Source organism: Bombus huntii, chromosome 15, assembly GCF_024542735.1.
Source record: "Bombus huntii isolate Logan2020A chromosome 15, iyBomHunt1.1, whole genome shotgun sequence".
Classification (NCBI taxonomy): domain Eukaryota; kingdom Metazoa; phylum Arthropoda; class Insecta; order Hymenoptera; family Apidae; genus Bombus; species Bombus huntii.
In genome coordinates, this window is record NC_066252.1 from 6,335,803 (window position 1) to 6,350,898 (window position 15,096).

At 33.0% G+C, this 15,096-nt stretch overlaps 1 protein-coding gene and 3 long non-coding RNA genes across 10 annotated transcripts; 2 read left to right on the plus strand and 2 right to left on the minus strand.

Annotated features, from left to right (window-relative positions):
* Nucleotides 1-860: 860 nt before the first annotated feature.
* LOC126873681 (uncharacterized) lies at nucleotides 861-6,061 on the plus strand. 4 transcript variants are annotated; one of them, XR_007692503.1, is made up of 8 exons: nucleotides 861-1,002; nucleotides 1,541-1,720; nucleotides 1,816-2,934; nucleotides 3,061-3,124; nucleotides 3,200-3,463; nucleotides 3,705-3,893; nucleotides 4,543-5,550; nucleotides 5,924-6,061. It is a non-coding gene; the product is annotated as an uncharacterized LOC126873681 (long non-coding RNA). The 4 variants fall into 4 exon arrangements; XR_007692502.1 differs by lacking the exon at nucleotides 5,924-6,061 and having other exon boundaries at nucleotides 1,541-1,602; nucleotides 1,684-1,720; nucleotides 4,543-5,473; XR_007692505.1 differs by lacking the exons at nucleotides 1,816-2,934; nucleotides 5,924-6,061 and having other exon boundaries at nucleotides 1,541-1,602; nucleotides 1,684-1,720; nucleotides 4,543-5,473.
* LOC126873675 (uncharacterized) lies at nucleotides 5,961-8,663 on the minus strand. Its single transcript, XM_050634779.1, has 4 exons — nucleotides 8,325-8,663; nucleotides 6,896-7,252; nucleotides 6,473-6,655; nucleotides 5,961-6,332 (listed from the first exon to the last, which is right to left on the minus strand). Exons 1-4 carry the CDS (start codon nucleotides 8,661-8,663, stop codon nucleotides 5,961-5,963), a joined length of 1,251 nt encoding a protein of 416 aa, XP_050490736.1.
* On the plus strand, nucleotides 7,217-12,366 carry LOC126873676 (uncharacterized). Of its 3 annotated transcripts, none has more exons than XR_007692484.1 (6): nucleotides 7,217-7,363; nucleotides 8,095-8,272; nucleotides 8,379-8,555; nucleotides 8,628-11,524; nucleotides 11,636-11,731; nucleotides 12,060-12,366. It is a non-coding gene; the product is annotated as an uncharacterized LOC126873676 (long non-coding RNA). The 3 variants fall into 3 exon arrangements; XR_007692485.1 differs by lacking the exon at nucleotides 12,060-12,366 and having other exon boundaries at nucleotides 8,628-9,669; nucleotides 9,901-11,524; nucleotides 11,636-11,778; XR_007692483.1 differs by lacking the exon at nucleotides 12,060-12,366 and having other exon boundaries at nucleotides 11,636-11,778.
* Nucleotides 12,367-12,571: 205 nt separating this feature from the next.
* On the minus strand, nucleotides 12,572-14,915 carry LOC126873682 (uncharacterized). Of its 2 annotated transcripts, none has more exons than XR_007692507.1 (3): nucleotides 13,588-14,227; nucleotides 13,429-13,518; nucleotides 12,572-13,284 (listed from the first exon to the last, which is right to left on the minus strand). It is a non-coding gene; the product is annotated as an uncharacterized LOC126873682 (long non-coding RNA). The 2 variants fall into 2 exon arrangements; XR_007692506.1 differs by having other exon boundaries at nucleotides 13,138-13,284; nucleotides 13,421-13,518; nucleotides 13,588-14,915.
* Between the last annotated feature and the right edge of the window lie 181 nt (nucleotides 14,916-15,096).

Here is a 15,096-nt window from a genome sequence, read left to right on the forward strand (position 1 = left end):
GTATAACCCTAGTTGCAGTAACAGTAATAGATGGCGGTGTCAATGTGTGATTATAGTAATAAGTGCACATATGACTAGTGTTGTTATGTAACAAATTCTTGCGCGCGGGTTCCAAGTTAGATGGATGGCTATACAAGAGGAACATTATAGACGTTCAAAAAATTCAACAAGTTATTACAAATTTTTTATTATTCTAATTTTATTTTCGCACAAATCCTGCATTGTGGAGAACATTATATACTTTCTCTCGTGGAATTTTATCCGTTTCACGATCGATTACCTACAATAAAAGTAGGAGATGCTATTATAAGCAGTAATATGTATAATAATACTACTATATGTAGAGTGTCTCACACTTTTCCATTCAAATTTCCTTAATATGTTCTATACATTAACATTACATATACATTAACATAACATTCTTGACATTAACACAAATTATTATATTTTTCTGATAAGGAATTTAAGTAAAAAAAAGTTGTTTTTTAATCGTACTACAATGTATCAGATACATCCTGCTACGAATTTATAAGGAAATATGATATGTCAGTGACAGATGGAGATAAAATCGGTATCAGAGAGAGAGAGAGAGAGAGTAGCGAAGGCCGTATTCTCAGATTTCAGAAGTAAATCTAGCAGCCTCGTTTCAAAATCGATCAATGCTACATTTAAAATCATAAAACACATTTTCATAACATTATAGAAGAAATATATTAAGATAAATCGGATAATTTTTACCTGCATCTCTTTATTGAAAAACCATGATTCCTTCGCGAGACGGGCAGCGATTCGTGGGTTTTTGTAAAAGTTATTTCGTAATTCGTTTGGCAAGGTGTCTTCGATTGCTGAATTCAATACATTTGCCGGATGTTGATACACGAATTCCGAGGGAATGTAGTATTGTGGAGCGGCCACGCATAATCCTATCATGGCCATAAGCAAGATTATTACGTTCATATTTACCTAAAATTCTGGAAAAGAATAAACTCCAACTAATTTGAGGTAGTACATAACTTATTTGATTCAGAAAATCGGAAAGATTTTCTCATAATTTTTTAAATTTCATATGTATAAAATATTGTAGCGAAACAAGCTTTTGAAATTCATACTGAGTGGTTGAAGGTATTCATATTGTTCATATTAACTTGCGAAGAATTTGTTAAAAGATACCTTCAAAATTTGAGTGTTTTTTTAAAACTATGTTTTTTGACTTGATATTGAGCAGATTTTAAAAATTGATTGCTCGATAAATTTCAAATTTCGGCACATTGTTTCTTATAAAATTATTCTACAATGTAGTCTGTGGTTTTTTTCATATTTTAATTTGTTTAATTTTTTATAAATTTTGAAGTTAGTACTTTTAATAATTTTTTAAATAATTGGTTTAATTATTTTTTTCTTAAATCTATGCTTTTTAACTATAAGCTAACTATTATAATATTAACTATAATATTAACATATTGCATAAAATTATCTTTTTACCGAACAAAAAAATTACACAAAGATTTATAAAATCATAAGAAGTTTGTATCTTTCATAGAGTAATAAAAAATTTGAACGGAATTTATGTTGGCTGAGACACCATTCTAATCCAAAGTTTATGTATGTATCTATCCTGTATGTACGCTAGTGCAATATTCAAAATTCCATTAAAAGACACATTTTTTCACGTTTGCACACAAGGAATCATATAGTAGTGATTCGTGAACTATCAAAGAAGGTATGTTATCTATTAATATTATTATTAATATTATCTTCTCTATTGAGTGCAAATGAGATATAGATATTTGACACATTTGTTTATTTTCCATACAGCAATGAACACATAAGTAAGAGAAAGTTCTTACAATAAAAATTTAGCTTATTTTAGTTTATAATTATTACTTGAAATAAAAATGTGAAAGCCACTCTATATCCACAATGCTTCAAAATACAAGAAATTTGTTCGTTATGATACACTTAAATCCTACATAATGTAAAACTAATATATAATTTAATTTGGGATTTAAAATGTTGAAAAGATTTAAAAAGTTTTATTTCTATTTTTTCTATAATGTAGGACATAAAGTAGCATTTTAGAAAAAGGTAGAAATAACATTTTTCATAATACAATTTATGGTCTTGGCAGTTATCATTTCCCATTTATACACTCGCCACTATCCACCAAAAACTCATCGTCAGTCCAAGAAATCAATTTCAAAAACTGGTGAAGGTAGCAATAGCCAACTGCTGCGACACTATTATAAATACTAAACACGAAAACTGTAACAGAGTTATTCTCGTAAATTTTGATCTGTGCACACAATTTTTATTATGCACGAAGTATGTGTCGAACCACTGATTCGCGTGCCAGAAATTACGTTGAATATCTTTATCCTCCATAACGTCTATTTGCATCCTTTATGTATATATTTCAGTCAGATCTCGTGCTCCACGACTTTCTGCGCAAATCCACTCACCTTACGAATACAATACTGAATCCACAAGATCTAGTTATTTCTCTCGCGCGTGTCTAACTGAATACAAGATCCGTTACAGTGTTACTTATATAGTAGCCGCCACTTCAATACAGCTTGCTATGGTTACCGTGGACGTTTTCTTGATCATTATCCGTGTTCTGGCTCGTTCTGTCGAGCTTATGTCCCCGACGAGGTCATTCGTTTCCTCTTTGAGGCGTTTCAAGGGTGAGGATCCCTTCGAGCTGACTGATCACCACTCGCCGCCGTTTATCCGCGACCTTCCTCATTCTTGTGCGCTTTATTCGCTTTGCTTCGCTCCTCAGTGACGGAGACCACGATATTAGACACTGGATACGCGATAGACTCTATCCGGTAGATTTTTCTCGTTAGCGTGTTTCGGGTCACGCGACATTCGATAGATCCAATTGCTAGCTAAGTAAGGCAAAGGAAAATATTATCACAGTGGCTACAAAAGGTATTCGTACATTATTGTATTTATTGTAGTTGGACTGCGCATGTTCATCTAAATTTGTATTTTTTTAAATATAATCAAAGATACAGAATTTTGGTACAAAATTGTTTTACTTGTTATATGTTACAGGGAGTACTACTCCCTGGGGATATTTTATATATCTCTGCTCATCATGCGACATCTCGTGATCCAGGTAAGTTAAGTAACTTATTTAATCCACGTAGTTCCAAAGTTACTTATTCTTTCATAAAAAAAATTCTTGTTACAGTCGCTGTTGATTAGAAAGTAGTTAAGAATTCGTCGACATCGACTTTGTAATTTGTACTATGGATCGTTACAAGTCAGTAAAACACAAAAGTCCAGTGAATTACATTGGATGGCTATTCTGAAACTGTCCTTTCGGTTTTCACTTTGTTTGGGAGAATAATTCAATAGGCATGGCCGATTCATCGATCTACGCACAGTGAATTTGTTAAACGTCCCATTATAAAAACGATCCTCTGGTTCAAATCGATGTGTACCGTGAGATTTGGTGGGTGTAATGCTCCTACGTGCCTAGAAATATCGATTTCACGTTGTGATCGGAATTTCCACGCGTTTTATGATTACTTAACTATGGTCATTATTGCACCATTTAAGGAACCATATTATACTGCATTTAGCTAGTAGTAGATTATCAGACAATTAAATATGGTATACTGGTATAATAAAAAATAGATATGTAAATACAGAATTTGGAAATTAAATTGAAGCTTTTTATCTTTTTTTTACAGAAATTAAAAATATAATTTTAATAAAAATCGAAACTGATTTGGAGAAATCTTGAAGATCTCAATTAGAATTTCTGAAGAAGTTTATATTGAATATCAAACTGTTCTATATTTGTTAATAGAACGTCTATAATTCAACGAGGGTTCACTAAACTGTTACTGTGCCGGTTTGCTGCAGTTTCAACCGCCCACGTAGGTTCTTATGGATTTTTTCGAGCAGCGCAGTTTTCCGGTTTATGCATTACGCATATACATAGTCACTGTCTCTGTTCGACAACAGTTGAGTCCGGGTTAAAACTCGTGTGCTACGTTATTACGAGCCTGTGCACCATTCGCAATTCCAAGCTTCTTTGCTTTCCTCCTGCAATGACCATGTAACTACGCTTTCTTTAGTCACGTTCGACTTTCATGCAAATAAGTTCTTTCTGAATCATTTGATTCCTTGGATACTAAATTTTCTTAATTTTTAATATAATAAAGTTCCTAATATTAATTGGATATATCTCTGCAAATTTTTTAAATACCTATCGGTATATTTTTTTTAATTTTATTGAACGGAAACTACATACAGTATTTATAACAGGAGCAAAAGAATGGATGCGCGTGTGAGACATTATGATTGCATACAAATACACTAAAATAAATTATGCTTAGAGAAATAATAATGACTCTTATTGAGTGATACTCCGAACAAGTAGCTCTTTAACCAGGTCGAAAACTGCAGAAATACCATATGTGTACACATTCTCGAGGAATAAATATTATGCTTGTATTAGTAGTAGCTTTAAGTAGAGACATCCTGGTACATCTATCGAATAATGATTCCATCTTTTTATTTAAGATATTTGAAAGAGACAAGGGAACGGATATATGTATAATGGTATTTAGGTCAATGTTACGTCCTTATAAGCAATAACCAGAGGCAGTGGTTACCCTTGTCGGAACAAACTCACCGACTATAGGAAGTCGTCGTTTTTCAGCTTATTCTGAATAATGCATACACGTAAGTCATTGGCAGATGAAAGGCGTAAAATAAAAGTTCTACCAGCGAAAGGAAGTTATGTAAGTATACGAGAGACCTTCCTCTTCAGCATATTACAATTAATTACATACATATTATCTTTCACGAGATCACATAAGAAGTGCATGAATTGGGTCATAAAAACATTTTATGACGTTCGATGAGATGCATTGAACGCATGTACATGTAATTCCTTGACCTTGCATCGTGTTTTACTTATACATTTACAATTTACTTAATTAGTTAACTTAAATTTTTGCATTAATTTTTTACATTAAGTTTCTTTAATTTTCTTTGAAGAAATTGCTAATTGTATCTTGTGTTGGAATATTCGAAATTTGATTTGATTTCTTTATTAAAGTAAAACAAAACTTAATCAATTTTATATTTAAAGTTTCTTTGAGTTTCTAAATTAGGTGTTAGTTATCTTATATGAGAATATGAAAAGTTGTAAGTTTCTAAATTTAATTATATCTAATAATTTTTATCTTCTTTAAGTTTTGAAAAAGATCTATAAAATTTCTTCTGTAAATTTATGTAACTAACATATAAGTTTCAAATATCGTTGTGAAGATTGCTACTAATTAAAAGCTTCATTTGCCAAATTTATTTCCTAAAAAGTAATTCCTATTATTCGAATATCTTTTAAATAAAAATTTCAACATATTGATTCTTAAACCCTATATTCACAGGCAAACAAAAGAAGATTTACTCTCGAAACTTTCATGTGCTATAAGTAACAGGTTTCGTGACAAATAAAACAATCGCATATCACTTCCGTCTTTTATATAAACATCTTTTAAAACACGTATAAAACAGAAATACAAGGTACACAAGTTTCCATCTGTTCACAGGATACAACTTACATAATTTCACAAGCGATAGAAAAAATTATTTCATTTTAAAAATCCAATACAACTTCACTTGCAGTTACCTACATAAGATAAAACACAAGTCTGATTTTGATTTAAAAAATCAATATGATTCTACATACAATTTTAGTTATTACCACCCACATATAATTATTTGATTATATTACAAATAATAGCAATTTAATGTAAATTGAATACCAGTTAAAATCAAGTTCAACTCTTTCAATATAATTGCCTAATCATTTGCATGCAAAAATCCAATATATTATGTAGTATTAAAATATTCAATATCACTCGTACACTATTTTTAACATTGAATCCTGTTTTAGAACGTTAGGGAACTAAGATCACAAGTCATCAAACGATTCAGTGGTAATATTCATAAGCTGGCGAGATGGTCTTCTGATAAACTGGAACAGCAGCATGGGCAATCGTTGGTGCAAAAGCTTTTCCGACCACCGGTACAGAGCTGTGAACCTGAACATGATCGAGGCGCGCTGTTTTTATGTAGGTTGGTTGTTGGACGGACACTCTCTCGATTTTAGTCGCTGGTTCCACGACATTCACTTCTTGGAGAGTTTCAATCGGTCTGCTGACAACAACACGTCGCGTAGAGACGCGTTCGTCAGCAGGTTCTGCGTATTCCGGAGCTGGGGTAGCAGAGATTACACGTCCGCGAACCTGGCCAGCGTCTCCGGCTGCGGATTGGGAGAGGGAGGGATAGCGACCAAAGCCAACCTATAAAAATATAATGCATATTTAGAAATAGAAATATAGAAACATAGAAAGCAACTATATTAGTTGATTCATCGCATATATTGGATGATTCATCCTTCAATCGCCAGGAATTCTAGTATTAATAGTTCTTATGAAATTACCTCAGCAACGTTACCACGGGCAGTGAGCAAGTCAATCAGTCTATTCTGGTTCTCTTTGTCCTCTTCAGGGGAAGATTTGGGGCTAACCACAACGCTTGGTGAAGGATCATGTGCAACGAATGGTTCGTTCGATTGTGCAACACCGTTCAAGTTAGTTCTTGCTTGAGCTGCAGGTGCACCGGCCTAGAACAAAAGTAATCGTTAACTCTTAAAGAATAAGGAAAGAATAGTAATTGCAAGGCTTGCGAAAATAAGGAGGCAGCTTCGGTTTCATATTCAAAACTGCAAAAATTGATCACTACGAATATTAGTTGATTATGAATTTGTAGCACATTCCAGAAAATGATTTAATCTCAAGTCGGCTTTCGTTGGTTTACTCAAACTACTGAAAATCAGAGTTTCTAGTTCAATTTCTAATCATACCTGGCTTTGAGGTCCGAGTCTGCGGAAGTCAGGATTTTCAACCACAACAGTTTCGTCATCGCTGGAGGAGGATGGAGTAGAAGATTCTACAGGAGATGACAAAGATGGTAGAGATGGCAGCGATGGCAGAGATGGCAGAGATGGCAAAGATGGGAGAGATGGAAGAGATGGGAGAGAAGGAAGAGATGGAGATGCTTCGAGACCTGAGAAGTGTTGGAACAGAGGTTGAATGACAGCTGGTCCTTTCTGAGTCTTGGAGGTCGGTTGATCAAGCTCGACTACTGCTGAACCAGCTGGACGAACGACTACGCGTTCTTCAATGTCGAAGAATTGCTTCTGGATTGCTGGGCGGCGTACCTAATTCATAAATATTATTTAACGTTTAAAATAAAATTTTACTCTTTTATTGGCTTCTTTCCCTTTGAAAAATTGTGAAAGGAAATATAGAAATGGGTACCCACAAAAGATGTTACGACCGTTCGCGGAGAGACGCGGTCGCGAGGAAAACGCGTCAGCGAGAGGCGTAAATTCTCGCTACGATTCGGTGAATCGACGCCGCGAAGTAGTCGTTCCCCTGTTTCGGTTAAGATAACAGAGGTGGTTAAATGAATATGACACAGTATAGTAAGTTATATTTCACCGTTTATTCCAACAACTTATAACGAAGGCAGTTACGCTGGTGCGTATGTACGAGATGAATGAGTGACTGATCTGCGGATGTGTATATATGCGGTTAAAGGATGTTGACCGTTCGAAGGATGTAAAATCAGTACTGTCTTGGGAGACGATGCTGTCTCGGAGGAAAGCTAAGGATGGGTGTGTCTAGCGCACGGGACCATCGGATTTGTTGGTGATGATTTTAGTCAGGAGAGTGAGGGAATAGGCTTCGTTGTTAATTGGTTAAACGAAGGGTCTTAACCGCCCTCGAGAGAAAGTGGTTAGTGGGAGGAAAGTTGCAGCGTACGTGAGAAAAACTAACTTTCCCTTATCCAGCCGTGGTAGACAATAGTCTTTAGAAATTCTTCGGAAATAGACGTTTGTTTGGTTTGAAGGACCTTTACTAGGAAGTCTATGAGATTTATGGAAGGTACTTGAGGCTATTGAGGGTACGCAGTGAGTATCCGAAGATATCTCGTTGCCATCTTGCCCGCGGTGTGTGGCCTGGGCTAGGTAGAGTGTTACGCGACGTAACAAAAGAGTTAATATAGAATATGAAATTTATAAATAATATATTATAATTTATAACGATAATTTCATTACTTTTAAAATGAAAAGAAAAATGAAGGATCTAAAGATAATTCTTACAAGTGAAATAAAGTATTAAAAAGTCTGAATTTAAATATGAGGTGAGAAGAAAAAATAGAAAACAACGAACAGGTAGAGTGTTTAACAGAAAAGGGGGCAATTTGTCAAATTAACAATCACTTACTTCGAATTTTCGAGTAGAAACAGCCGGTTTAACGACGTCTAATTGTTTTTCCAGGAGAGCAGGTTGTGCCTCAATTTTTGTGACTGGCACATGAGAGACAGTTGGCACGTGTTTGACGTATGGTACAGCAGCCACTGCTGGCACTTGGGCAGCGGCATATCCAATGTGTTCTGCTTCAACTTTAGCGGGAACACTATATGCAAGCTGTGCCTCTTGTCCGATATTATTTATGTAAGTTACTCCTGCTGGATTTAAGTAAGGCATCCTAATGGATACAAAACTACTATAGCCACCCTGCAACAGGGCGGCTGCCACTGTGAAGAGAACTCCGAACTTCATCCTGGAATGACATAGTAAATTAACTATGAAATACTAATTATGAAATTTACTAATATCTTTTATTAGTGGACAGTTGCTAGAACATTAACAATTGTACAGAGTGTATTAAACGTTTTTCTATAATTAGTTATCTTAAAAAGATTGAAAAGTGAAAGTGACAATTTTTAAAGAAAATTCCAAGCTTCATTCTGAATTGATATTATAAGTAAAGTTTGAACATTTTTTAATATTCTATTTTTTAGCATATTTTATTATTAAAAAGTTTAGCAGTTTAGTAATCGCCAATAAAAAATATTGGAATATTAAAAAATTTCAAATATGAACCATAGATATAGTCTCTCCAAAAATTTTCAAAGTTTTTAAAATAGGAATATAATTATTTAAGTTATTTATAAGAAAATTAATTATAGAAAAGGGAATATGGTGATGAAGGTAGTAGCATCGATTAGTAATTGAAATAATCATCTAAAAGCACCAGAAGTGTGAAATTAAGAAGTGTTCAGGCCAATTCAGAGAGACAAAGTTACCTTGATCGCCCAAAAATGAAACGACGTGCGAATGAGCGAAGGGGTGTAAGGTGCAAGACTGTCCCATCTGTGGCAGCAGACGTTGCTTATATGGACGTGGTCGTAAAGGGGACCCCTTCTCACAAAACCATCATTGCCTTACCCCTCCCATACGAACAAAGGCTCAAAGTTGACCAAAACTGGGTCGATCTACTTTACTCCTCCACGTGTTCAATCTTCGAGAAACCTGCTCCCTCATAGGAACTGACAGTTATGCATCACCCTGTCCCTATGACACGATCATTAATTTCACCATTTCGCAATATCACACTGGTCATTAAGAGCACTTAATTATTCTGAAAATCCGTTGCTCTTGATTGACTTCTTGTAGTTAATTGTTGAGAAAGATTAATTCTTGGCTAAGGATTTGTAAAAATAGTTTAATCTATACAACATGGTAATCTTCTAGATGATAGAAGTATATAGCATAAATCAATCTGGTAAGTTTGTAACTACACAAAATTTGGTTTCGTGGTAATTTGAGTTTTTTATAATTAATGAAGAATATTAAGATACTTATTTAAATAATAATTTATCTGAATATTAGTAGAGTATGAATTGAATAATGTCCATGAACGTGAAAAGTTCTCTTTCTTTAACCACTTTTATTTATTCATTTCTTTTTTCTATAGGATATTAGCCACTTTGATCACAAGAATTTTTACTTATAGGTTTGAGAAATGAATTTATCGCATAAAATATAATTGAAAAAGAAATTTGTCATCAACGTGCTCGTTTAAAAGCAGTAATCGAAGATTAATGAATGAAGTGGAGCAATTTTGAATGCCAAAGGATTATAGGTATTCGAAAGTGAAAACAGAGAATTCAACTAGGTCGATGCGCCTTTACAATTCGATTGTTATTCGTCCCATGTGCGTGTGGGCCCGTGTAAAATTCATCACTCACGAAATGTTGACGCGAGCTTCTTTTAAAAAAAGTGAAAAGAACGTTTCCTGAACCGATCACATGAAATTTTATTATTCCACGTTCATTTAACAAGACGATAAATATTGAATAGTTACTATTTCCGATAATAGAATATTTTGAAGATTAAGACACAAATCTAAGATTTTAATTTACTGAGTTTTGTTAGCTTAGGATTACTTTAGATTGAAATTAAAATCATTATAATCAAGGATAATGCATGGAAAATTCATATTGTTCTTGTAAATTATTTTATTTCATTCAAAAGATTTTTGAAAAAATTGATGTGTAAGCAATATGCGTACAGATATAGATTTTATCAAAGTATGGCCTTAATCTTAATCCTAAATTAATCCTACATTAATAAACTATAGTAAGCTATAATCTTAGACAAAAGTTATAAAGATCTTAAAAAAAAAAAAAGTTTTGCGTTGAAAATTAAAGGCTTCTATTATGACTTTACCATGATCAGTTTTTTCTGCAAAGGTATCAAGGTAATCTTCTCTTATTTTTTTTCTCAACAACATACTTATTTTTTATTGACAATTTAGAGCAACTTACGTCACGCTTATATATATTTACTTTCGTATAGGACAGCTCTGGAAATGAAAGACAAAACGATTTAAAAGCAGATTGGAATCTAGAAAGGTCGTGGACATGTTAATTCATTCCTCATTCTCACTGGATTTTATCTTTAATTTCGTTTCCTATACCATTATTGTAACCTTAAATCTCTTATTCCATTTCATACTACTACAAGCATTCTTTTTCCAGTACTAAGATTGGTAAAATGTCGTGAGCAAAATTGTACGAGTACAAATTCAGTTATTTATTAACAACATCTTGCAATGCTGATTCGAATGATGCAACAATATTAAAAATTATAATCATATCGGCGATCATCGTTTAATAAATAATGCAGTTCGATTTCGAATTACCAAACTCATTGCAAGCTCTATAATTGCTCAAAAGAAATCACGTTGCTGTTGCGAATTGAACATACGACGACTGATTAATTATTGTTCTGTAACCACATGGTAACTCATGTTAACTTCATTTCAGACTTTACATGGATAGAAGTTGTGAGGGATAATTGTATATCATAAATATTAATTGCGAGTCATTTAACTCGTGATTTTCGATTTCAAAATTTAAATATTTACACAATCGATAAATTGTGCTATTATCTTCTCTTAACAGAGGAGATCCTGGTGCTTAAGTCCGGTCGTCAAGTGATCATTTCAGCCTTGCTCAATATCTATGTATGTATATGTACCAAGGTCGGGCGTTGATCAAAGGAATAACGATCGATATTTTCATGCTCTCGATCCAGATGAAAATGTTGCGCAACTTTATGTATACCCTAAACCGGTAATTCGTTCGTACCCTATCTCGCTTTTACTCGTTTATTACATATACCTTAATATGCGCGATAAATCTCTTTATACCCAGTAATTACCTAAAAAAATACTCTTCTTACAGATAGAGATGATGTTTTCAGCGAAAGAAGTACTGTGTGAGTCCTTACGTACGATATGCATCGGAAGATGAAGAAATAATACAAAGTGCTGGAGTCAAGTTACTGATACACATTCGTGCTTAATAAAAAAATCTATAAAACCTGATACTTCTGATTCTTCTGCACTGATTCTGATTCTTCTTAACTTTGATCTAATTACAATTTAATCTAGATTTATTTTTCATTTAATTCTAATTCTAATTCATTCATTTACATTATTTTGTAACAACTCAATTGTAGTTCTAACTTCTAATTTTAGTTTTAATATAGAATTATTATGATCTTGATAATTATTCTGATCGCAACTTAAAGAACTATGATAAATTTAAAATTACTTACGTAATTTATTTATAAAAATTGACAGGCAGGCATAAATTTGGTTTTAAGGTGACAGGAAAAATGAAGACCGAAGCAATAATAATAAATCATTTGTACTTGTAAACAAATTGCTGTTGCTTTAGATGAAGTAGTTGACACGATAAATACTTAAAAGGAAACAGAAAGAAGGAATTATGGAGAGATACGAAGTTAAAACGGAACCGAATCCATTTATCTCACGTCATTTATGACGTTTTACAAGAGAGCAACTGCAAGTCAATGTCAACATCCCATTACATTACTTGAGCATATTTCTTTAGTCACTTACTCTTTAAAAAATGTGTACATAAAATGGGTCATGAAAAATAAAATATTTTATCTTATATTAAGGTTGAGTTTAAGCATACTGTTTTTCATTGCACTATCAGATGGCATACATATATGTATGCTTGCGGTAAAATTACTATTTATTCAGTAATTAAATCTTTTAATGATACTATGGATGAATTTGTACCTACTTTATAATTACAATTATTTTTTAAGTTATAACATCCTTGCGGGTGAATTTTCTTCACGGTATTACTTAAAAATTAACAAAGAAATTTTTACATTAAATATTTCACATCATTGTAGGGTTAATGAAATATGCATCTAGAAAAAAAAAACCAATCTGGTAAGTATGCAATAAACATAAATCAAAGGTTCTGCGAACCACTTAAACATCGCTTCAAATGTTATGACTATGTTGAAACAAAAGTCTTCTGTCATACTGGAAACTGGACACTCAGTTATCGTTTCTTCTATAAGGATCTCCTCCCTCTTCCTCGCTCTTTGTCTCTTTCTTTTTGCCCCACTAAACCTTTTCTCATCAGTGAAACCGAAACCGAAAGTAAAATGCATACCGGGCATCGCGTACCGAAAACTGGTTGTCCTTCTTTCGCAATGTCGGTGTGGCTTATAATCTTCAAAAACGTAAAAACAGAAAATCTTTTCCTTATCTTATTGCAAATGATTCGGACCTTTTTCCCCAATCGTTCTTACAACCTATTTATGTATCATGTAACTGTAAAGAAACTCGGACGTATTCAAAATATAAATCCCTGTTTTATTAAGGCAGCTAATGTTTTTGAAATTTAATGGCCCACTCCTCCCTTGTCATCATGTCTGATATATTTGCAGGTCAAAGGTGAGATAAGATAGTATTACTCTTTAGGTGGAGATTTCATAACAATATTGCAGTCATCCTTTTTACTTCTTTTTCCATTGGATCAATTACAAAATTTTCGCTTAAGTCCTGAAGCAATGTTGATGAAAAAAATAGAAAAAAGAATATGAAGTTAATTACTTTTCTGCCATAGTTGGAAATTTAATATCGATTAAATCAAATTTAATATCAGAATCGATTTATTAAAAGTAAGAGTTTTAAGTACCTACGTACTCTTCTATTTTCGAAGTTTTTGCAATATTTCAAATATTGATGATATCTTCCCTTCGCCTTTAGTTTAATTTCTTTAAGATGGAAGGAAACCTGAAAATATATGGATATTTTAGTTTTTATGAGTTTCACGTTATTGAAACAACTACATGGATTTCTTACGTTTCACATCTATCGATGAATCATAGAAATTTCATCATTGATTTTGTTTAGAAAATATGCCGGTAACTAAACGACGATTCTTGTTCGAAATGAAAGGGAATGTAAAAATCTATAGATATTTCTTTGGTATATACAAACACAACCTGGTGATTATTTTATCGGTGGGATATGTGGGACTCGTCTGAGGTGGTGCGCAGTACATCCATTAAAAGCGTCTCCTCATATCTGCGATGAAGCAGAAAAATATAGCCACTTACCCGACACGACCGAACGTGCGAACGTGACCAGCGAATTTTGATTTTTGTTGCGAATCCTCATTCAAATTCCGCACTGTGCAACGATTTGCAATACTTCAGGAGGAGGGATTCCGATTTGACACCGATTTCTTTCCAATATTTCAGAAATCTTTGTAACTGCGTAATTTTTATCTTTTGAATCACTAATTAACCCTTTGCCGTACGATTTCATTTAAACTGCGTCATAATGAGGGACAAAGCCGTTGTTTGGTATAAATAAACTTCAAGCTTTAAGCTCGATCTCCCTTCATCGAGCGTGCAGAAATCAACGGTATTGAAATAAAAACCTTTCATACATTAAATGTGATTTCTTTTTTATTAATATATTGTTTTAATATATGTTTAACATAAATTTTTAATATATTAAAACATATAGATACATCTTAATTCCTCTAGCGATCTGTAAGAATTGTTTTGCCTATTGTCAAAGGTAACACTATCGATAGTATCGATAGTTTCACTATTTGAGTACATATTATCTCTAGTATTACTATTTTTTATTCTAAACGTTATGCAAAGGATTTTCAAATAAATTTCACTATATAAATAAAAAAAAAAAAAAAAATACGAAATCACGAACAATATTAGAAAATTTTTCGTAGATTAAAAATAGGATGTAAGTAACCGTGAATTCCTCTTGGTCGAACATTTTCAGTATTTAGAAAGCGTAAAGACGATAGACCGTATTTCGTTATCGGCGGGATTTTCAATTTATATCGCCATTTGAACGCATGAAACTACACCAATATTAGTTACTTAAATACTAACTTTCGTACGACTGATGTCAATATATGAATGGAGCTAGAAAACTTTTTATAAGCATATTCCATTGTTTTACATGGTTTCTATATGTAAACAGGTATTATTAAGTCCGACTTGAATTTATGCTCTGGATCATAACGTAATCCGTACTATCACCGAATCTATATCAATGGTCTGAGCACGAATGTGTGAATCCACTAAATTCTGCGTCACGAGTTTCACTCGTCATTTTACGATAAGGAATTAACATAAGAGTACACATCATAAGTACTTCCTTTGAATCATATCCTTATATATATAACAGAAGAATAATTTTGTAAATAACTCTATAACAACTAATTAAAGAATTTCACAGTAATTCGATTTAAATTATTTTATATGAAGTTTCTCATAGATGTCGTTGTTTGCGATATCTAAGTTTGAATCTCTGTATGCATATCTGTATACATGG